Here is a 23,448-nt window from a genome sequence, read left to right as displayed (position 1 = left end):
CAAAATATGATTTGAATTGTAGAAAAATTATAACGGATGAAGCAGTAGGAAAGATTTACAAGAACGGTTTCGGGGGAAGTGAATTAAAAAAAAAAAAAAAATAGGTATAGATAGAAATAAAAGTTCCGAATATTTATTGGTAAAATATGAAAGTCAGGAATATTTTTTTAATTAGAATTATTTAAGGAATTGGAAGCAGGATAAGCATAGAAGAGAAAGGACATTGTGATTTTTATATGATTATTTTCACCGAACGGTATAAAGTTTCAACTTCAGATCTACCTATGTATCTATCCCACAGCATTTTCAGTGAATTCACCGAGCATTTATTTTACCTCGAGGTTTGGGAACTCCGGAGCACCTGAACGACACGCTGACATCTTCGCCAGCGTTTACAGTGATCGATTTCTCCACGGGTCTCGAGACAAACATGGCAGGCTTCTCGCTATCCATCGCACCAGGCGATATTACGTCTACCGTGGCGATGCTGTCCACGTGCCCATAGGCGTTAATCGCTCTGCAGATGTAAGTGCCTCTCTCAGACTCGGTGACTTCCGGCAGGACCAAAGTGTGAACGTCGGACTCCCTGTAGGTCTTCGCCTTTGGAATAGACACTGGCTCCTTTCTTTCACCGCGGAGCCATCTCACCTCCGGCGTGGGCATGCCTGTTAAGGATTGCAAAATTATCGACTTTTTCAATTACCGGTAATTAGGTAAAATTTTTAATCGAAACCGGTTCACCGATAATTTACCGGTATTTTTTAAGGTATTGAAAATATAAGAGTAAACATTACAAAAAACTTTTTTTTAACTCTAATCGAGCATTATAAAAAATATATGGAAATAAAAATATTCTGAACATAAAATATAAAATAATGTAACACAAAATAGATATATTTGTATAACTATTGACAACACTTATTAATATGGATCGTCACCACGAAAACAATGAAAAGAATCTTAACTTACATACATAATTAAATATTTTTTATTTAGCAATTCTTTTTATCAAATAAGCACGCAAAATCATACCTAATTCGTCTAAACTTTGGTCTCCTGGTCGCTACCTAATTTTTGTACAAAATAATCCAGCCACGGGTAAAGCGCTCTCAGATTCTACACTTGTTGGCCGGGTAGGCATTAAGAAATCATATGCCATTCATAGTATATATTTTCTCCTTACTTTTTCTACTTGAAAATACGTCCATTTCTTCATGACTGATTCAGATTCTTAATTTTCTTTTGGATCAGAGTTGATTCTTCACGATATACTTCGGTTTTCGTCTTTATTAGTAATTGAAGTGTTTTTTTTACTGATAACGTAGTAGATGTCGATGGAAATAATGAACGCATATATGCGCTATATTGCTATATGTAATTTATCGAATTACCGGTAAAAATTTGGCGAATTACCGGTAAAAATTTTAGGGCATTTCTCACGGGAAACCGGTAAACCGGTATTGCAATCCCTAATGCCTGTACCGATCGTTCATGGAAATTGTTTTCAAGCATCTGGAAATAGTGTATCCGCTGAGAAGCTTCTTTTCTTACCTTTCACTTCAACTTGGAGGGCAACGGTGCCACCAGTGGGAACACTGTAGTCGGTTAGGCGGTTGGAGAAACGCGGCCTTTTGGAGGATTCGAAGCTGTAGTGGTCGTCGAAGGTTTTGTCCCTTTTGCTGGTCGTCCGTCGAGCTCGCTCTTCGGGGTGCAAGCATATCAGTATTTTGAAATTATAACTCGAACATTTATAATTATTAAGTACAACCAGGGGTTGTAGATGACTGTGATCGTGAACGTTACCGTCAAAGTGAACCACGTGGGATATTTCATCGGTGCGCAGATCATTCATCGCTCTGCACGTGTATCGGCCCCCGTCCGAGGAACTCGGAGCAGAAATTTCTAATCGATAGATACCGTCGTCTAGGTAGCATTGCCTATAACGATCTCCTTGGAGAACGCAACCGTCTTTCAACCAGGAAATAGTTGGAGTAGGATTGCCGCGCACTCGGCACTCCAGCATCAACTCCTTGTCAGAGTATCGATAGGTGTCTGAAAGAAGGATAGCACAATGGTATCGTGAAACCGGAGAAATTAAATCGGCAGTAAAACGAACTTTGAGACGATAAAGACAAATATTTCTGTTAAGAACTTGTAAAAGGGGGGGGGGGTGGTTTAGATTCGAACATTCAGATGGTACGAACTGATAAGTGTTTTTTTTTTTATTCATTATTCACGTCCTCTTTGATAGATTATTCTTTTACCCAAGAGATTTCTTAGTAATGCGATAGTTTCATCCCTTGCACCCCTTTGCTACTTACCTTTGATAGATCTGGTGAAGGTGGGGGGTGAAAGTGCTGGTTGGAAATCGGGGTAAATTTTTAAAGTGGATTCGGTGGTTGCAAATCCGTGAACATTCTCGGCAACACAGGTGTACACTCCGGAATCTTCGGGGAGTGCTTCATGCAGTTCGAAATAAGCCATACCGTTATCAAACCGAGTTCTATATCGATTCGAAGTTACGTCTAGTCTCTCGCCATCCTTCGTCCAATAGACTCGTGGCTCTGGGTATCCAAGAACGGTGCACGTCAATCTTGTCCTCATACCGACCCCAACTGTCCTGTTTGTTAATCTCGTGCAGAACGATGGTTTCTTTCCCTTCTCACGTGGCAGAATCTGCGGAATAAATACGCACCGCCGTATGAAAACTTAAAAATTTTCCAAAGCTTACAGGTGCTTCTGCTTGACATTTCTCAGGTGCAAACCCACGTTCTTCAGGAAAAATATCCCAATGCTTTGCCAGTATTGAAAATTAAATGTTTTGTGCACAAAACTTTAACGTTATCTTACGGGGGGCATTTGAACTTTATAACCTTTTGTGATTCGACAGTTCTGTATATATTTCGTCCCAGTTGCCACGAACAAAATATGCCATAAATCGCAAATCCGCGAGAATTGTAGATTCCACGTTTTTCCTTTTATCTTTCAAATAACAATTTCCCTAAAGGACACGCCTTAAATCTAGAACCCTATCAAAATGGACCACGAAAGTCTCAAACTTCTATTTCCGAAACTTACTACACCAACAATATCCCTAATCTCTCAGAATAAAAAACCACCCCAATGAACAAAGTATTACCTCGCTTGTGATAGGAGGTAGATAAAACGATAGATTCGATCCACGCTCATCGAGATCGGCTCGCGATGTCGTCTTCGGCCTGCTGTACCGTGGTGGTTTTGGACTGCTTGTGATAGTCGTGTCGCTGTCTCCGGTGGAGTAATCGTCATATTTCAGCAAACTGATCGATCTGGCACGAGTAATTTGGTCGTCCCTTCTCCTTCTCCTTCGATAGTACGTTCCTGTATCGTGATAGTATCTGTCCATCGAGGTGTCCCTCAACTTGTAGTCAAGGAAGTCGTCGACTCTTCTTTTGGTCAAGGAAGTCAACGAATCCCTCCAGCTGTACGATCTGGAACCGCTGGAGAGCGTAGATTCGAAGCCAGAGTCTTGTCGATAAGATCTCTCCCGCCTGTCCCGCCAGAATTCCACATCCGAAGAGACGCCCTTAGATCTTCCGAATCTGACCGTGTCCTCTGTCATCTTTCGTAACAGTTGATCTGATTCGCCCTGTCGCATTCTCGACCAACTGTCGTCCCTGATTTGCTCCTGTCTCCGCTGTCTGAGCCTGGATGTCTCATCGTCCTGTCGTTTTCTCAAACGTTCCTCGTCTTGTTTCATTTCTCTAGCTGCCTCCTCCTTCCTCAACTGTCTGTCCGTGTCCCGCCTACGCTTTCTATCTTCATCCTCTCGCCTCAAACGTTCTGTTTCTTCTCTGTACTGACGTTCCTCGGCTCTCCTCCTTTCTAAACGTTCGGTTTCCTTTCTTCTCATAGCTTCCTCGTCGTCTTTTCGTTGTCGTTCGGCTTCCATTCTTTTTCTTCTACGTTCCGCATCCCTCTTTGTTCTCTCCTCTTCCTCTCTCAGTAACTTTTGTTCTTCCTCTTGTCTCCTCAGCTCTCGTTCTTTCCTCCTACGTTCGCGAGTCTCGTCCTCTCTTCTCAATCGTTCTTCTTCAGCCTTCCTTACCTTTTCTGCTTCCTGCCTGATCTGCTGCTCTTGTTCTTCCCTCCGGCGCTTAGCTTCTTCTCGTCTTTGGTCGTCCTTTTCCTGCTCCTTCTTTCGTTTTTCTGCTTTCTCGGCTAATCTGCGATCCTCTTCTTCCTTCTTCAGCCTTGCCTTTTCTTCTTTTCTTTTACGTTCCTCTTCTTCTCGTTGGGCTCGTTCTTCCTTCTCCCTTTTTGCACGTTGGTCTCGCTCCCTTTTCCTCTCCTCTTGCTCCTTCCTTCGCATCTCGCGTTCCTCCTTTTCCTTGCGTTCATCTTCTTCCAGTTGTAATTTTCGTTCTTCTTTCCTCTTCTTTAACTCCTCTTCCTTTTGCTTCAATGTATCTGATTCCATTTTCTTTAGTTTCTCCGCCTGTTCTGCTTTCTTCCGTTCATCTTCTTCCTGTTTGCGTTGCTCGGTCTTACTTTTTTCTCTTCGCTCCTCTTCTTCGCGTTCTAGGCTCTTCTTAGTCTCGTCTTCCTTCGTGCGCCTTTCCTCTTCCTGTTTCAAATTCTCGGCTTCCTCTTTTTTCTTCCGCTCCTCTTCTTCTTGCTTCAACTTTTCAATTTGCTCTTTTTTCTTTCGCTCCTTCTCAGCTTCTTGTTTCTTTTTTCGTTCTTCCTCTTCTTTTAGTTTTTTAGCCTCTTCCTCGGTTTTACGTTTTTCCTCTTCCAATTTCAACTTTTCCTTTTCTTCTTTCTTCCTACGCTCCTCTTCTTCCTGTTTTAATTTCTCAGCCTCTTGTTTCTTTTTTAACTCCTCCTTTTCTTTCACTTGTTTGGCTTCCTCTTCTTGCTTACGTTTCTCTTCTTCCAATTTCAATTTTTCTTTTTCTTCTTTCTTCTTGCGCTCTTCCTCTTTTTGCTTCAGTTTATCAGCCTCTTGTTTCTTCTGTCGCTCTTCTTCTTCCCGCTTTAGTTTTTCAGCCTCCTGTTTCTTGTTTCGTTCTTCTTCTTCCTGTTTTAGTTTTTCAGCCTCTTGTTTCTTCTGTCGCTCTTCATCTTCCTGCTTTAGTTTTTCAACCTCCTGTTTCTTCTGTCGTTCTTCTTCTTCCTGCTTTAGTTTTTCAGCCTCCTGTTTCTTCAGTTCTTCTTCTTCCTGTTTTAGTTTTTCAGCCTCCTGTTTCTTCTTTCGTTCTTCTTCTTCCTGCTTTAGATTTTCAGCCTCCTGTTTCTTCTTTCGTTCTTCTTCTTCCTGCTTTAGTTTTTCAGCCTCCTGTTTCTTCTGTCGCTCTTCTTCTTCCTGCTTTAGTTTTTCAGCCTCCTGCTTCTTCTTCAGTTCTTCTTCTTCCTGCTTTAGTTTTTCAGCCTCCTGTTTCTTCTTTTGTTCTTCTTCTTCCTGCTTCAGTTTTTCAGCCTCCTGCTTCTTCTTCAGTTCTTCTTCTTCCTGCTTTAGTTTTTCAGCCTCCTGTTTCTTCTTTTGTTCTTCTTCTTCCTGCTTCAGTTTTTCAGCCTGCTGTTTCTTCTGTCGTTCTTTTTCTTCCTGCTTTAGTTTTTCAGCCTCCTGCTTCTTCTGTCGTTCTTCTTCTTCCTGCTTTAGTTTTTCAGCCTCCTGTTTCTTCTGTCGCTCTTCTTCTTCCTGCTTTAGTTTTTCAGCCTCCAGCTTCTTCTGTCGTTCATCTTCTTCCTGCTTTAGTTTTTCAGCCTCCTGTTTCTTCTGTCGCTCTTCTTCTTCCTGCTTTAGTTTTTCAGCCTCCTGCTTCTTCTTCAGTTCTTCTTCTTCCTGCTTTAGTTTTTCAGCCTCCTGTTTCTTCTGTCGCTCTTCTTCTTCCTGCTTTAGTTTTTCAGCCTCCTGTTTCTTCTTTTGTTCTTCTTCTTCCTGCTTCAGTTTTTCAGCATCCTGTTTCTTCTTTTGTTCTTCTTCTTCCTGTTTCAGTTTTTCAGCCTCCTGTTTCTTCTGTCGTTGTTCTTCTTCCTGCTTTAGTTTTTCAGCCTCCTGTTTCTTCTGTTGCTCTTCTTCTTCCAGCTTTAGTTTTTCAGCCTCCAGTTTCTTTTTTCGTTCTTCTTCTTCCTGCTTTAGGTTTTCAGCCTCCTCTTTTTTCTTTCGCTCTTCATCTTCTTTTAGTTTCTTAGCTTCCTCTTCCTTTTTACGGTTCTCTTCTTCCAGTTTTAATTTTTCCTCTTCTTCTTTCTTCTTGCGTTCCTCCTCTTCTTGTTTTAGCTTTTCAATCTGCTCCTTTTTCTTTTGATCTTCCTCTTCTTTTAATCTCTTAGCTTCCTCCTCTTCTTTACGCTTTTCTTCTTCAAGTTTCAATTTCTGCTCCGCCTCCTGCTTTAACCTTTCAGCCTCCTCTTTCTGCTTTAGTTCTTCCTCGTCCTTTAATCTCTTAGCTTCCTCCTCCTGTTTACGTTTTTCTTCCTCTATCTTCAATTTCTCCTCTTGCCCTTTCCGCAAACGCTCCTCCTCTTCCTGCTTTAGTCTTTCAGTTTCCTCTTTTTGCTTTTGTTCTTCCTCCTCTTTTAATTTTTTAGCTCTCTCATCCTGTTTACGTTTTTCTTCCTCTACTTTCAATTTCATCTCCTCCTCTTTCCGTTTGCGCTCCTCGTCTTCCAGCTTTAATCTTTCAGCTTCTTCCTTCTGTTTCCGTTCTTCCTCTTCTTTTAGACTCTTAACATCCTCCTCCTGTTTACGTTTTTCTTCCTCTACTTTCAACTTCTCCTCCTGTTCTTTGCGTAAGCGCTCCGCCTCTTCTTGTTTTTGTCTTTCAGCTTCCTCTTCTAATCTTTTAGCTTCCTCTTCTTTCTTACGCTTTTCTTCTCCTAATTTCATGATTTCTTCTTCTTTCTTCCTACGCTCTTCTTCCTCTAGTTTTAACTTTTCGTCTTCCTTTTTCTTACGTTCTATTTCCTCTTGTTTCAATTTCTCAGCTTCTTCTTCCTTCTTGCGTTCCTCTTCCTGTTTAAGTTTCTCAGCTTCAGCCTTTTGCTTACGCTCTTCCTCCTCTTGTTTCAATTTCTCAGCTTCTTCTTCCTTCTTGCGTTCCTCTTCCTGTTTAAGTTTCTCAGCTTCAGCCTTTTGCTTACGCTCTTCCTCCTCTTGTCTCAGTTTCTCAGCTTCTTGTTTCAATTTCTCAGATTCCTCCTTTTTCTTACGCTCTTCTTCCTCTAATTTCAATTTTTCCTCTTCCTCTTTCTTTTGGCGTTCTTGTTCCTCTTCTTTTAGTTTTGCAGCTTCTTCCTTCTTCTTACGCTCCTCTTCCTCCTGTCTCAACCGTTCTTTTTCTTCCTTTGATTTTCGTTCCTCTTCCTCATGTTTTAATTTCTCAGCTTTCTCCTTCTTCTGGCGCTCCTCTTCCTCTTGCTTTAATTTGTCAGCTTGCTCCTTCTTCTGGCGCTCTTCTTCGTTTTCTTGCTTCAATTTCTCGGCTTCCTCTTTTTTCTTACGCTCCTCTTCGTCTTGCGCCAGTTTCTCATTTTCTTCTTTTATGTTGCGCTCCTCTTCCTCTTGCTTCAGTTTCTCAGCTTCCTCTTTCTTCTTGCGCTCTTCTTCCTCTTGCCTCAATTTTTCAGCCTCTTCCTTCCTTTTGCGGTCTTCCTCTTCTTGCTTTAATTTCTCGGCTTCCTTCTCCTTTTTACGCGTCTCTTCCTCTTGCTTCATCTTCTCAGCCTCCTCTTCCACAATACGCTCTTCTTCGTCCCGTTTCAATCTCTCCTCTTCTTCCTTCTGCTTACGTTCTTCTTCCTCTTGCATCAATTTCTCGGCTTCTCCCTCTTCCTTATTCTTTTCTTCCTCTCGCTTCTCACTTTTCTCTTTCTTCTTTTTCTTCTCTTCGTCAGTCACCCACACAATTTCTGTTCTCAACAGATTGTCACGTATAACCTGTACAGTATTCATCAAATTGTCCATAGGCGTTTCCAGCTGCACCAACCCTTCTCCAGCAGAATTCTCTTTCCACAACGTCTCAACCGTCTCAGTAGATATTTCCAACTCGTGCAAACATGGCGCCAAGGGTCTCAGCACGCCGCAGATATCAGTAGTCTCTAAATGCCCAAGTCCTGCTATCGGTTTATCAGCCGACTGTTGACGAACAATAGCAATTGCTCTCTGTAACTTCCGAAGGGAATTCATCGTTGCTTCCTCGACTTCCTTATCTTCCAATATACGCTGAATACCTTGTTTGAGCCCCTCGAGTGGCGCCATCAGCGCTTTCAAAGCCTCGTTCTCGATTTGAATTTCAATACCCAGCAAATCTTTGTAACTTTCTATCTTACGATCAATCGACTCGATAGAATCGTTTATTTCCTTAATCGATATCAGCAATTTTGTCGAAGCTCTTGAAACCTCCTCTGGCGACACATCCACTTTCTTGCTTTTCTGTGCCTTTTCACGTTCGCCAATCGAAATACTCTCCACAGCCGACTGCAGATTCTTCAGGGGCTGTTCTAAGTTCTCCAGATACACAGTGGGAGACTCCTCCACCGTCATAATCGATTCCTTCAGTTGCACCAAGGATTCAGCTAGAGCTCCGATTATTATTTCTCTCTGCAGCTTCACAGTAGCCCGTTCTTCAATATACGATATACACTTCTCAAGATTCGACAGAGAATCGACTATGGCGTCGATGCTAGCTTCCTCCTCGTCTATGCTCATGCCACTTCTATTCTTCAGCACCAGGAAGCTCTCGTGCACTTCGGAGAGAGGTTCCACCAACATTTTCACAGCTTCATACTCAATTCCTCTTTCCTCCGCTTTATCAGCAGTCACAGCTTTCTCCATCTCAATAATAGTCGACCTTATAACTTCCACTGGCTGCACCAGCTTCTCGACCACCGACCAATCTGGAGTGATCATGCTCAACTGCTGTTCGGCGGCAGCAGGCTCAGCTTCCACGACGATACACTCCTTAATTTCAGCTATGGATCTCTCTATTTCCTGCAGAGGAACTGCCAAGCACTCGGTTATCCAATTGCTGGAGTCCTCAGGCATCGCTTCCACATCCGGCGACATCACCCTTTCCTCTAGCACAGAGATGCTTCTCTGAAGCGTGATTAAAGGCTCCGCCAGAGCCGTCAGCAAGGAAGCTTGGTCCGTCGGGCGATCTTCTACAGACTCGACAAGTATGTGATCCTGGATCAGCGCTATAGAATTACACAGATCTTCGAGAGGCTCGATCAAGGTATTCAACGTAGCCTCCATCTTCTCCTCAGCACTGAACGACTTCTCCTTAGCAGACTCGATAGCGATTTGCTCGTGGATCACAGACACAGCAGCGTTCTTCAATTCCAACAGGCTTTGCGCCATGGTTTTCAATAGGGAAAGATCCTCCTTCTCAGACAGCGCAACTGTCATTTCGTTAGCGTCCATGGACCTTCGTTCCTCGACGACTAAAGCCAAGCACTCCCTCAACTCACTCAGAGGTTTGGCCAGTCCCTTTAAAGCTTGAGCCTCTTCTTCGGAGATCGATATCGCAATCTCAGAAGGTGACTCGATGGTGCCTTGGTCGATGATCATCGGCTCAGTGACCTGAAGGTGATCGTCCACCACGTCCGCCCAGGTTTTCAACGACGACGCGTCCTCCGAGATGGTGTCCGCTGCTGGCTCGATGATCATCTGCTGGTGATCGATAGTAGCCGCGCGCTCCACCAGGTCGTGCAGGGATTTCGCGAACGTCTCAAACGCAATGACACTATCGGCCTTCGACAGCTCGTTTGCGAATTCAGGCGCAGCTAGAGTAACCTGTTGCATGGCTGCCACCGAAGTCCTCAACTCTGTCAACGTCTGCGCCATCATCTTCAACTGGCACGTGTCTTCCGTTTCCGACAAGCTCTGCACACTTTCCTCGACCATGTGCTCCTGAATGGTTGCGATCGACTTCTGGAACTCTTCCAGTATCGGTCTCAGGCTCGTCCTCTGGAAAGACACCTGATCCGTCTGTAGACTCTCCGCTGAATCCTCGATCACGTGTTCACCTTGAATAGCCGCAACAAAAGACTGCTCCAGTTGCTGCAAAGAAGGCATAAGCACGCTCAACACGGTCACGGGTTTCTTCGTCTCTAGGCTCTCCAGGATCTCCGCTTCTTGCACTTTGAATTCTTCTATGGTGGAGATAGATTCTTGCAACAGTTTCGCTGGGACCACTATGCTCTCTGCTTTCGTTGGTTGTTCCACGTGAACTGTTCCAGTGATTGCATGGAGCACTCTCGGCCTGGAAGCCACAGCCGCGCAGTGCTCCTTGAACTCGTCGACAGCTTTCCCGAAGGCCTGCAATGCGGATATGTTTTCCACGTCCAGAACCTGCTGTCCGGGTGCTTCTATCGCTGCCAGTTGCTGGACGACAGCTACGGATGTCCTTAAATCGCTCAGTGATCGTTCCACATTCTTCATCATAGCGAAGTCCTCGGTGTCCCCTGTTAGAGTCAACGTCTCTTTGGCGAGTATTAGTTGCTGCTGAATCTCTATCACGTTCTTGTTAAGCTCCTGCAGGCTGGACTTGACGGGTAGTTTCTGTAATATGGGAATTTTTTCAACAGTTTCATATTTCGTTTCTTCTTGAATGGCTGCTAAGAAAGACTCTTCCAGTTGGTGTAATGGTTGTACTATACTTAAGAAAATTACAGCTTCCTTATCAGTTTTCTTTTCTACACTATCAGTCTGCTTGCTGATATTCAAGATGGTGCCTTGGAGTTCATTCATGGGCGTGATAACAGTCTTCACGAAGTCCTCGGTTACTTTCTTTTCTGTTGCCGCGGCTTCTGTCTGTGGTGCAGCCTTTCTGACTTCCTGTTGCTTCGCCACAGCTAATAGTTGCTTCCCAGCTTCCTCCACTGACTGTGCGAAAGCTTCCAAACGCGATGCCTCTTCTGCAGCTCCCATCTCCTTCACCTGGTCCTCTCGAGCTTTCACAATCTCTTGAACAGCTGCTATGGACAGCTTCAAGTCCTCCAGAGGCTTCTCAGAAGCTTGCATCAAAGCAGGCTGACTAACCTCAGTCGATACTGAACCTTCTGTTACCTGTCCTTGAATCACGGTTATCGATTTTTGCAATTCTTCAAGGATAGGTTGCAAATTCAATTTTTCCAGAGGAACTTCACCAGGCTTCAGTTCCTTTGCGGTTTCTTCAGAAACCGTTGCACCTTCCTGCACGGCGGTTAACAAAGCTTGCTCTAATACGTTCAAGGGTTCAATGAGAACGTTTAATTTCAGTGCAGCCTCTTCTCCCTTCGGTGTCTTCAATTCCTCGACCTCGTGCACCTTCTGCTCCTCGATCTGAGACAGTGACTCGCGTAGAACGTGAACTGTGCTGCTGATCTTCCGAAGAACTTCAGCGTCCGCCATTTTCCCTTGCTGCGATCTAGGTTCCTCCAACTTCGTCTCCATTTGCTGTTGACTGGCCGCGGCAGAGCAGCGTTCTTCCAGCTGCTCTATCGATTTAGCGAAAGCTTCTAGAGCAGACACCTTTTCAGCCCTCGCTTCTTCAGTTTGCTCCGCTGGCGTTGCAACCGCCTGTTGCACAGCCGTAGCTGAACACATCAGCTCCTCGATGGCTTCTGTGATATTCTTCGCAGCTTCCACCTTGAAACTCGACTCTGACGCCATCGTCAGTTGCTCCTGAACTATAACAATACCTTCTTTCAATTCTTCCAAAATCGGCTGTAAAGCCACTGCCTGCGAAGCTTCTTCTTTCAATTCCCCTGCAACTTCGAGCTTCTGATCAGCTGTTTGCTGGATACTAGCGACCAAACACTTCTCCAGTTCCTCAAGAGGATGCATCAGCGTAGTTAACGTCTGCATGTTCACCTTTTCCGTTTCCAATCTTCCTACTTCTTCGACATTCTCCTGAATCTTCATAACAGTCTCGCGGAGAGCCTGAATGGGAGCAATGATCGTTTCAAGAGCTTTAGCATCAAGCTTCTCTTCTTTAACCACCGCTTCCTTCGTCTCCTGCTGACTGACCACAGCCAAGCACTTCTCTTCGAGTTCCTGGACTGACTCAGCAAAGTGCTGCAAGGCAGTCACCTTCTCCGCGTCTGAAATCTTCCCTTCTTCAGTGGTTTCAATGCTGACTACGCTTTGGACGACAGCGAGGGAGGAATTTAAATCTTCCAGGGACTTTTCTGCAGCCTGCATGATGGCAGCCTTGGCAGTAGTGTCCGCTGCAGCAGTCTGCAGCTTCACTTGCTCTTGAACCGTAGCCACGCACTTCTGCAGCTCTTCTACGACAGACGAGACGTCCAATTTTTGCGAAGGCGGAATCGTTTCTGCTGTTTCTTCAGTTTTCTCGAGTTGCGTGGAAACGGCCTGTTGGACAGTCGAAGACAATGATGTCTCCAGTTTCTGCAGTGGTTCTATGAGAACTTTCAATGCATTTTCTGCTTCGCTTGTCCCGGACGTGTCTAATGTCTCAGCTTCGTGCGAACTGACTTCTTCTATTTTGCTGATAGATTCTCGTAATACCTGAAGAGGGTTGATCGCCATTTCCAAGATATCCACTTGCGATTCTTCCATTTTCTTGCCCACCAAATCCACTCGAACCTGCTGCTGAGAGATCGCCGCCAAGCATCGCTCGCCAATTTCTTCCACAGATTTAGCGAAGGTTTCTAAAATCGATACTCTTTCTGCTTCTGATATTTCGCGTACTTCGTCAGACTCTTTGCAAAGTGTTTCTTGAACAGCTGCTATGGAGGACTTCAACTGTTCCAGTGGCTCTTCTATAGCTTTAGCCACGGAAGTCTCCACTTTATCACCTGACTTTTCCATCGCTGGCTCCAGCGAGACTTGTTCTTGGATCACTGCAACCGAGTGTTGCAGTTCTTGCAAAATAGGTTCGATAGTTAGTTTCAGAGAAGCCTGTGCAACTGTGGCAGACGCAGATTCTTCTTTAATGGCACTCGTTTGCTCGACAGCCAGGAGTAAAGATTTCTCCAGTTCTTCCAGAGGATGAACCAAAGTGTTTACTATAGCAGCCACTTGTTTAGCCTCAGCTACGTTCGAGGCTTCAACCTCCTGCACCTTTTGCTCCTCAATTTTCGACACGGTTTCCCGCAGCGACTGAAGTGGACTCGACATTATTTCAAGAACCTGCTCGAGCTTAGCTACTTGTGGTTGTTCTGCGAGGCTGGTCTCGACCTTCTGCTGACTGGCTACCACTGAACACACTTTACCGATCTCCTCCACGCATTTAGCAAAGATTCCTAGAGCCATGGTTCTCTCCTCAGTCGTCAGCTCCTTCGTTTCTTCCGTTTCAAGCTTTTGTATAGCTGCCACTGATGTTTTCAGCTTCTCCAGCGGGCTCTCTATCACCTCAGCGATAGAAGTTTCGACCTTTGCACTGGATACGTCCACTTTCTTCGATTGCAACGATACTTGCTCCTCTATCATGGAGATGGACTTCTGTAACTTTTCTAGGACCGGAGTGAGCTTCAGTTTCTCTGCTGAAGTATCAGAAGCCTCCTTTATCTCTTCGGTGGTTTCCACCTTCCCTGTACTGACTTGCTCAACAGCTGTGCACAGTAGTTGTTCCAGTTCCTCCATAGGATGCACCAGGGGCTTCAGAGCTTCGACCAAATTTCTAGCTGGCTGATCTAAAGCTTCGATCTCTTCCGTCTTCTGCGTCTCGATCTCAGACGTGGTCTCGCGTAGCACTTGGATCACTGCTTCCAACTGTTCCTTCTGGACCTTTTCAGTCGAAATTGCTTTCGTCTTCGCCTCTGATTTACTGGCAATCGCCAAGCACTTTTCTCCCAGATCTTTCACCGACTTCACAAACGTCTCCACCGCCATTGTTCGTTCAGTGTCAGTGAAGTTCTCCGCACGTTCTGTCTCAGTGGCTGCGATCTTCTGCACAGCTCCAAGCGAGAACTTCAGATCCTCCAGGGACCTTTCGACTTCCCTTGCAATCATCGCTTCACCCTCTGACTTCGGTGCCCCTTCGGTGGCCTCCAGCATCACTTCTTCCTGGATCGTAGCGATGGATCTCTTCAGCTCCTCCAAAACAGTGCACACTGGCAGAGACTGTAGTGGCGAGACGTTTCGCTTCGCTTCTTCCGCAGTTTCATGGGTTTCCGTGGTTTGCCGTTCAGCTGAGACGTTCAAGGACTGCTCCAACTCTTCCAGAGGATGGATAATGGTGTTCAGTATGACAGCAGCTGTCTTCCTCGTAGGCAGATCTAACGTCTCAGTCTCTTCCATCTCCTGCTCCTCGATCTTCGCCACTAGTTCTCGTAGATTTTGTATGGGGCTGACCATCTTTTCCACCAGAGTCGTCTGCAACTTGATTTCCTCCTCGCTGATCAGTTTCTGTTGTTCTGGAAGTTCAGTGGACTCCACCGAGGGCGAGATCGATCCGAAAGGTGACGCGTCGTCCCGTGTAACTTGCTCTTGAGAGACCATTATGGCTTCTATAAGTTCCTCCAGGGGCTTAGCGGTGGTTTCTTCAATGTGCTGACTTTCTTCCTTCGGTTTCGTTGGTACCGCCACCTTCATCTCTTCTGGTATTACCATCTGCTTCAGTTCTGCGGTTCTACGTATCACCTTCACGAGTTCGGGGATCGTTGCAGTTAAATCTTGCATGCCTGCGCCGAGGAACGTGTATTCTGAGAATAACTGCGCAGTTGCCTGCTGAATGGAGGAAGCTTCGTGCTGAAGCATTTCTAAAGGCTCTAGAAGAAGCTGCAAGGACACCATTACGTTTTCTTTTAGACCGGGTGTCAGTTCTTTCTGAGTTAAACGGAGAACCTTGTCTGTAGCTTCGTCCAAGTTCGTTAAAGTATTCAGCGTACGATGCAAGTGCTCCTTCAATTCTGGAGTCGAAGAAGGCGACACTTTGTGTTTGATTGACGCGCTCGTTGCCTTCAAGTCGTTGAGTATTTGTATCAGCGCTGTAAGCTCTCGGATCTTGCGTTTTTCTTCTTCCGATTTCAGAGAAAGAGGCTGTTCTAAAGCTAGGTGCATGAGGCTAATTAAATCTTTGAATGGTTGATGCACCGTGGTGATTAATGACAGTGCTTTTTGAATTTCGTCAATTTCGGCGTCTTTACTGTCTTCTTTTGATTTCTCTTCTTCTTTCACCGATTGTTCTGCCTTTTCAGAGAAAGCTGGAGTAGTTTCCTCTTGCCTTTTCGTTTCCTCTGATTTTTCTGGCGATGCTTGAACACTTTCTTCTTCTTTCATTACTTCTTTGGATTCTTCAGGCAATGTTGTCTTCTTTTCTTCTTTGTCTGTTGGTTCTGCTGTCTTTCCAGTGACTGTTTCCGCAGATGTTTCTTTTGTTACTAACTCTTTTGCTTTTCCAGACGAAATCTCTGCTTCTTTTTCTTCTATCTTTTCTGACATTGCCTCTATGTTTTCTTCCCTTTTTACTAATTCTTCAGCTTCTTCAGACAATTTTTCTACACTTTCTTTTGTCTCGATTGATTCCTTTGCTTTTTGTGTTGACGTTTCTAGTATTTCATCTTGTTTAATAAATTCTTGTACTATTTCAGACGTCTCTGCACTTTTCTCAATTTTTGTGGTTCCTTCTGCTTTGTCCGACAACACTTTTACTGTTTGTTCACTTACTTCTGACTTGTCTCTTTTTTCAGGCAATGTTTCTACTTTCTCCTCTACCCTTGTCGTTTCTTCCGTCTTTTCAGGGAGAGACTCCACTTTTTCTTCTTTTATTATCAACTCTTCTACCTTTTCAGATAATATTGTGATAGGTTCCTCTTTTTTTGCTACTTCGTCTGCTTTCTCAGGCTGTAATTCAATACTATCTTGCTTCTTCTCTGCCCCTTCTGCACTTTCAGTCAACACTTCCTTACTTTCTGCGATCTTGATAGTTTCTTCTGTCTTCTGTCGCAGTATCTCTACTTTTTCTTCTTTGGTTACTAATTGGTCTGTCTTTCCAGGTAAGGCTTCTATTTTCTCCTCCACTTTTGCCAACTCCTCTGGTTTTTGGGATAATGACTCTACAGTTTCTTCTTTTATTACTATTTCTTCCACCTTTGCTATTGACATTTCTGTACTTTCTCCTTTCTTTATTACTTCTTCCGCCCTTGCAGTCGACGCTTCCACAATCTCTTCCTTTTTAGATAACGTTTCTACACTGTCTTCTTTTGTTACGGGCATTTCTGATTTTACAGATAACTCTTCTGCACGAGCTTCTTCTGTTATCGACTCTTCTGCTTTCCCAGGCAATGCTTCCACCGATTCCTTTTTCTCTGTTAACCCTTCTGCTTTTTCAGCCAGAATTTCAACTGCCTTTTCTGCTTTCTCTAATTTGTCTGCTTGTTCAGCAGATATTTCGACCTTTTCTTCTTTTTTCTCTAACTTCTCTGTTTGTTGAATAGAAACATCCACTTTCTCTTCTTTCTTTTCCAACTTCTGTGCTTCTTCAGAAGACACTTTTACTATTTCCTCCTTCTTTTCCATTTTTTCTTCTTCAGAAGACACTTTTACTATTTCCCCCTTCTTTTCCATCTTTTCTTCTTCAGAAGACACTTTTACTATTTCCTCCTTCTTTTCCATTTTTTCTTCTTCAGGAGACACTTTTACTATTTCCTCCTTCTTTTCCATCTTTTCTTCTTCAGGAGACACTTTTACTATTTCCCCCTTCTTTTCCATCTTTTCTTCTTCAGAAGACACTTTTACTATTTCCCCCTTCTTTTCCAACTTTTCTTCTTCAGAAGACACTTTTACTATTTCCCCCTTCTTTTCCATTTTTTCTTCTTCAGAAGACACTTTTACTATTTCCCCCTTCTTTTCCAACTTTTCTTCTTCAGAAGACACTTTTACTATTTCCCCCTTCTTTTCCATTTTTTCTTCTTCAGAAGACACTTTTACTATTTCCCCCTTCTTTTCCATTTTTTCTTCTTCAGGAGACACTTTTACTATTTCCTCCTTCTTTTCCATCTTTTCTTCTTCAGAAAGCATTTTTATTTCCTCCTTCTTTTGCAACTTTTCTTCTTCGGCAGACACTTTTACTATTTCCCCCTTCTTTTCCAACTTTTCTTCTTCAGAAGACACTTCTATCTTCCCTTCTTCTTTCTCTAATTTCTCTATTCTTTCATATAACAATTCCACCGTTTCCCCTCTCTTCTCCATCTCATCTACTTTTTCAGATGCCATTTCCATTTTTTCTTCCTTTCCACCCAATTGCTCTACTTTCTCAGTCAAGATTTCCACTGTTTCTTCTTTCTTCTCCAACTCCTCCGTTTTTCCAGAGAGTTCTGCTTTTACCTCTTCCTTTTCTATCCGCTTTTCTTTCTCAGAGAGTAGCTCCACATTTTCTTCAGTTCCCTCTAACTTTTCTACTTTCCCAGTCAGTATTTCAACACCCTCTGTCTTCATTGCCGTCTCTTTCACTTTCTCAGCCACTATTTCAACTTTCGCCTCTAGTTTTGCTACGTCTCCTACCTTTTTACCTAATGTCTCCGACAACTCTTCTTTTCTTACTTCAGTCGATTCAGTTGCCTGCTGTATCTTTATATCAGCCTCCTTGACCTGTGCGACACCCTCGATCGAAAGAATTCTCGTCTCCCCAGACTTTTCTTCAGGCATCACTTCATCCATTTTTGGCTTCTCCCTTTCTGATGGCAGCTCTTCAATCGTCATCACACTTTCCACCTCCTCCTTGGACACTTCAATTATTTCATCGATGATAGTCTGTATCTGTGTAATAGTAATCGGTAAATCCTTCGAAACACTTCGATCTTCTGCTTCGCCAGCTGCCTCAGATGATGTCTCCTCCACAATCACCTCTTTCTTAATCTTCGTTATAGAATCCTTAACACTCTGCAAGACATCCACAACGGCACACAGAGTTTCCACTAATGACGAGCCTTCAGATGCACCTTCACGAATCAGATGCAGCCGATGCATCGACAGTGATGAAGCCAATTCAGACGTGGAGTTAGCCAAAGACTGAAGAAGCGCCATAGACTGACTGGAAACTAAAGACACATGGTTCTGATCGATCTTCTCCTTAAGTGTATTCAAAGCTGACCGAAGCTGATTCGTTGGATAGAGAAACCCTTCAACAATAGCTTCCTCATCGACGGACTGATCGATCGATTCGATGAAATGTGTCTGGGACAGCGATATCTGCTTCTGCAAAGCTCTCAACGATTTCGAAATCACTTCGTGCACCGTCTTGTCTGCATTTGCCTCCAGAGACACTATGGTGCCCTTCAGGTGATCCAGGGACGACGAAAGATTATACTGAAACGCGAACTCCCCTCTGTTTGGCCTGCGCGAATAGTCAGTCCTGCCGATTTGCTTCTGGACAGAGACGATGGCATCTTGCAACGAGCGCAATGGCTGTTCGTAAAACGTTGATCCTTCTAAATTAGTTATTCTCTCCAGAGTGTTCGAACTTTGCCTCTGAAGGCCTTCAACAGCTCTTAGAATCACGTTTCTTCTCTCATCTAACAGAGCTGCTTCAGGAACCAGGCTTTTACGACTGCTTTGCACTACAGATAGACAGCTAAGGAACTCCACCAATGGTTCCACTAGATTTCGAAGTTCCGTAACGATATCCCTTCGTTGGTCCAGCAGCCGAGGCTCCTGAGAAGTGACGTTAATCGTATTCAACAAAATATCCAGCGGTTCCACCAAAATCCTCGCCACGTCAGTCTCTAGGGTGTTCTCAGCTTGCGTCTCAAGAACCTTCATACGTTCTTGAATGCTCAGTAACGGCTTGGAAACCTCTCGAAGGGATCCCAGAAGCTCTTGCCTCGACTGTATATCCTTCACAACAACTGGGATGCTTTCTTTGATGTCACCAAGAACACGAAGAATAGGTTGGCAATTTATTTGCAAATTATAGCTTCCATCAAGCTTCTGGATTGCATGCTTGATCACCTTCTCCTCGATTACATTCAAAGGTTGAGCTAAATGATTGAGAATCAAGAGCTCCTGAGCACCGTGTTGATGAGTTTCCAGAAGAACTTCCTGTAAGTTACTTAGTGGCTGCAGGATGTCCTGTAACCCAGAAACTGTCTGTTCAATCGTTTCTTCGGAAGTGCCAACCGACTTCTCATAACTTTCAGTCATCACACGTATCGTGGAGATGGTTCTCCTCAGTTCTTCCAGAGAATTAGCCAGCATGGAGGTTGGTACCGCTGTATTTCCAGCAGTAGGTTGCTCGAAGTCCTCTAAAATATCAGTGACATCCAAATGAACGCTCTCCAGCGTCCTTGCCAAAGAGACTATCAATTCAGCCGCCTCTTCTTTCCTCTTCACTTCCTGTTCACCCTTTTCTTTCGTCTCCGCTTGCTGGACACCCTCTTCTTTTTTCTTCACTTGCTCTGCACCCTCTTCTTTCGTTTCCACTTGCTTTGTACCCTCTTCTTTGCTCCCCATTGGCTCTACACTCTCTCCTTTCCTCTTCAGTTCCTCTGTACCCTCTTCTTTCCTCCCCACTTCTTCTACACTCTCCTTGCCCCTTGGAAGCTCTTCTATCTGCGTGACCAGCTGGTCACTTCTCTGCGAACTGATTTCTTCAGCCGTCGTTTGCTCTATCATCGATCCAGCAAACTGGCTTTCAGGAAGCACACTGGTGGTCTCCATCAGCGTGCCTTCCGGGATAGTTTCTTGGGAAGTATGCGCCACAACCTCCTCTTTCCCATCCCGTGACACAGTATCCTTTTGAATAGTCTCCTGGGAAGTGGTCGCTGGTATTTCCTTCTCTTCCTCAGTCAACGACTTGATCACCTCTGACAGCTCCTTCTTATATAAAGCTTCTTTAATAGAAATAGGTATTTGGTTCTCAATCTCCTCCACAATATCCACGATCGGTTGCAGCGTCTCTTCTCCAGCGTGGACTCGAAGGACGTCCATGATGGTCTGCAGTAGGTACTTCATGGGTCGGCTCAAACCCTCCAGAGTGGTCAAGTCTGCTGGCTCGTGGTACATCGATATGGCGTTTCTGAGCCTCATCAGTGGTTCTCGGAGCTCTGTCAGAGCTTCTATTAAATTCTCGTCGGTTGGGGGCTCGGAATAGGACGTTTCGATGACGATTTTGTTCACGTCTCTCTTCAACTCGCCAACAGTGGAGCTTAAACCAGATTCTTCTTCATCCTTGGTACTGTCTTCAGACGTGGTGGACAGCCAGTGCTTCATGGGGTCCAACGATCGACTGATTCGATCTGCTAGAACGAAACTAGGCCTCTGCTTCGTTGCATCCCCCTTCTCTGCTTTCGTTTCCCTTCGAACTTCCTTCTTCGAGGCTTCCTTCGCGATCAGCGGCGTGTCCTTCTCTATTTCTTCCAGCAGCTCCAGAACTGGAAGAACGTCGTCCGCGTTCGCCTCGCTGTCGACGATGCACTGAACGAGGCTCTTCAGCTTCTCTACAGGGTTCACCAAGTCGTTCAAGATTTGCACCTCGTCTGGCCCGTGCTCCTGGGTCAACAGTGTCCTCTCTAGCGTCAGCAAGATCTCCTTCAGCTTAGAGATTTGCTCTACGACCACTTCGTCCACTGGATCCTTCAAATTAGCGATCGCTACTGCGGAGGAACCTACGCTCTGTCGAAGTTCCTCTATACAGCTGGTCAAATTGGACGCGCACGAGGGAAAGCTTCTTTCCTGTCTCTCCAAGGCCGACGACAGAGCAAAGTGAACGTTACTGAGATTCTGGTCCAAGTTCAAGCCCTGCAGCTTACGTTTGCTCGCCTCTTCGATGTCCACCAACTGAGCCACAGTCTTTGGCAGCTGATTGTCAATATCTTCCAGCGTTTCCCAGACACCCTTCATCGACGTGACAGCTTCCTGGGACTCACAGTGACGCAACACCTTCGACACAACAACCTTCAGCCTTTCTACAGGCACAGATATCTTGCGTATCACTTGCAGCTCCTGGACTGTCCTTTCTTCAGATACAAGTGCTGCTTGCAAGTCCAAGAGTGGCTCCTTCAAGTCCACCAGGCTCTCCAACGTTTCGTCCTCTCGCAAGGTCATGGCGGTCCTTGTGGTGTCTGACACGCACTGTCTGAGCTCTACCAGACACGCAGCTATTTCCGAGGACGTCAGTAGCTTCCGGTGACTGGCTGCTCCGTTTGCCACTGCCTCCACGTCTTCTAAGTTCTGGAGTGCAGTGCTCAGGGCTGATTGGACGTCGATTAAGGGGTCCAGGATCCTCTCAGGCAGGGTCTGCGGCTCGTCTTGGATCGATCTAGTGGACTCTGTCTCCTCGTAGTCGGTAACCGTGCCATGGATCATCTTGTCGATGTTGTGCAGAGTTTGCAGGACAGGCTGCAAAGAGCTCTCGTCTAAATCCAGTATCGTCGATTTCAATTGAGTGATCCCCGGCTCCAGGAGCTTGAAGACCATCTTCGAGTTCTCAGCGATGGCGACTGAAGTCAGAGCGCACTGCAGGGAGTAGAGAGGACCCTCGAGGCTCGCCAGTGACTCGATGCTGATCTCCTTCTTCTGAGGGGTCTTCAGTCTTCGATACATCTCGTCAACTCGATCAAAAATCGTGGATAATCGAGGATCGAGAGTATCAGCAATGTTCTCGTACGACTTCAGGGTCTCTTGAAGGGTCAACCTCGCTTCTCTTAGAGTATCCTCCTTGGGTTCATCGATTCTTGCATCCCGGCCATCCATAGTCTTCCTCTCCTTCACCCTTTGAATCTCTTCCATCGTCTGACCTACCGTTTCTTGCAGAGACTCGATCAACTTTGTGCGATGTTCCGATAGAATCCCTTTCGTCTCGTAGGTCTCCAAAGCTGTCTTCAAAGTGTCCAGTTTCGCCTTCAGCTCTCGCGTTGGAGCGAACAGCTCGTCCATGACCACTGGAACGCCTTCGATCGTCGCGTCGGTCTTGGTGAAGCGACTCAGAGCTTGCGCCATGTCTTCCACGGACTTCGATAGAGACTCAACCACCACTGTGTCCACAGTTTCAATCGTGCCTCTGGCCGGGTCCACCGAAATGTCGTTTAAAAAGAAGTCTAACGTGCTAAGTATCTCCTCGAAGCTGGAAACCAATCGCGTGCCTTTATTATCTACCGTCGGAACGTTCCTAACGCCCTCGTCGAGCTTCGACACCGCGGATATCATTCTGATCAGAGCAATAGGTCTTTCACCCTTTGCTCGTCCAGTCAGCTCGTGTTCGATCTTCGTGATCCCCATGAGGATTTCATCCACAGGATCCGTGAGGCCCTCCAAAATGGCGATCAGGTCCGTCTTACGACTTTTCACGTTCTCCTGGCGCTCTATGAGCTCCATGCCCCTGAGGAGCTCTTCTGTTGGACCGCCAATAGCTTCCAGCAAAGAGATTCGAAAGGTCTGAGCCAGAGACCTGTCTCCAGCGTTCTTCAAGGCTTTAGACTCTATAGATGACACCTCCTCGCAGAGACACTGAATAGGTCTGATAATATTCTCCGTCACCACGGCCTTGCACACCTCCTCGCTCTGAACGTTTAGTTTCAAGTCCAGGCCACCTATGTCCACCAAAGTGTCTCGCACCACGAGAACAGGGTCCTTTAATTTCTTCATGTTATCCAGCAGCCTCTCCTTGTTGCTCCTCGTCAGGGATTTGTCAGAGTCGCTGGCAGACTGCTTCCTGTCGGAGGATCTATCCGGCACGTCTTCCAGGTACGGTTCCTCGGTCTTGTTGATGGACTCTATGCGTTGGTGCATGTCTGTCTTCGCGCTTCCTGACCTGCTTCTTCGTCGTTTCCCATCGAGCTCACTTGCCAAGGAGGATTCCTCGGAGCTACCCTTCTCCCTCTTATGCTTCTTCTTCCTGTGCTTCTTCTTCTTCGGCGCGCCAGTGACGGAGTCGAAGGACGAGTCGCCTCCTATTCCATCGTCTATGCTCGAGCCAGCTGTCTTTTCGCCGCTCAGACTGTGCTTTCTGTCCTGCACGTTCTCGTACAGCTTGTGCACTTGGTTGTCAGAGATGGAGAGCCTCGCCGAAGACAGGGCGTCGGCGAACGTGTCGCTGTCGTCCTGCTTCAGAGAAGACACTGGGGAGATGGGGGATACCGGGGAGAAACGTTCGTCCCTCTGAGCGCTGTGGAAGCTCTCGGACTCCATTCTCGGACTCTTCTCGCTCTTCTCGCTTTTAGAGGAGGAGCTGGACTTTTTCCTCGGCGGTTTCGTCGGCGGCCTGTCGTCCTCTTCTAAACTGTACCTGCCCGACCTCTTCAGGGAGCTGCGGGAGCTACGATCGGGGGAGGAGAACACCCTGGTTACGTCGTCCATTATGGACACGTCCTCGAAGTCGGCCTCGGTACGAAGATCGTCGCCGTCTTCGGCGCTTACGAAGTAGTCCGGGGACACGTCGATTACTACCGCCTCCATTAGCAGGTTACCCGAAGTGGAGGACTCTTTGACGAACCTCATTGGCGGCAGCTCGATCACGTTGTGCTCTACGGAAGGCACGGAAGAAGATGTGAGCTTCTTATCGATTAGCTTGCTTTATT

The 23,448-nt window shown here is 45.7% G+C and overlaps 2 protein-coding genes across 7 annotated transcripts in view; one reads left to right on the top strand and one right to left on the bottom strand.

The window, feature by feature from the left end:
• Window positions 1-23,448, bottom strand: part of LOC143377971 (uncharacterized) — an 82,527-nt gene that overhangs the window by 42,711 nt on the left and 16,368 nt on the right. For 5 of the 6 annotated variants that reach the window (XM_076829847.1, XM_076829873.1, XM_076829875.1 and 2 more), the window contains 5 exons: window positions 3,140-23,394; window positions 2,322-2,676; window positions 1,804-2,052; window positions 1,552-1,701; window positions 336-665 (listed from right to left, as the gene is read on the bottom strand). In XM_076829847.1, coding sequence (XP_076685962.1) covers window positions 336-665; window positions 1,552-1,701; window positions 1,804-2,052; window positions 2,322-2,676; window positions 3,140-23,394 — 21,339 coding nt within the window. The remainder of the gene's footprint in view (window positions 1-335; window positions 666-1,551; window positions 1,702-1,803; window positions 2,053-2,321; window positions 2,677-3,139; window positions 23,395-23,448) is intronic. The other variant, XM_076829865.1, reaches the window with a different exon arrangement.
• Vap33 (VAMP-associated protein 33kDa) overlaps window positions 1-23,448 on the top strand; it is a 135,457-nt gene that overhangs the window by 111,377 nt on the left and 632 nt on the right. The window lies entirely within an intron of this gene.

The sequence above is a fragment of the Andrena cerasifolii genome, chromosome 1, assembly GCF_050908995.1.
Source record: "Andrena cerasifolii isolate SP2316 chromosome 1, iyAndCera1_principal, whole genome shotgun sequence".
In the NCBI taxonomy this organism is placed as follows: Eukaryota; Metazoa; Arthropoda; class Insecta; order Hymenoptera; family Andrenidae; genus Andrena; species Andrena cerasifolii.
Note: the sequence above shows the minus strand (reverse complement) of the source record. Positions and strands in the feature narration are given on the sequence as shown.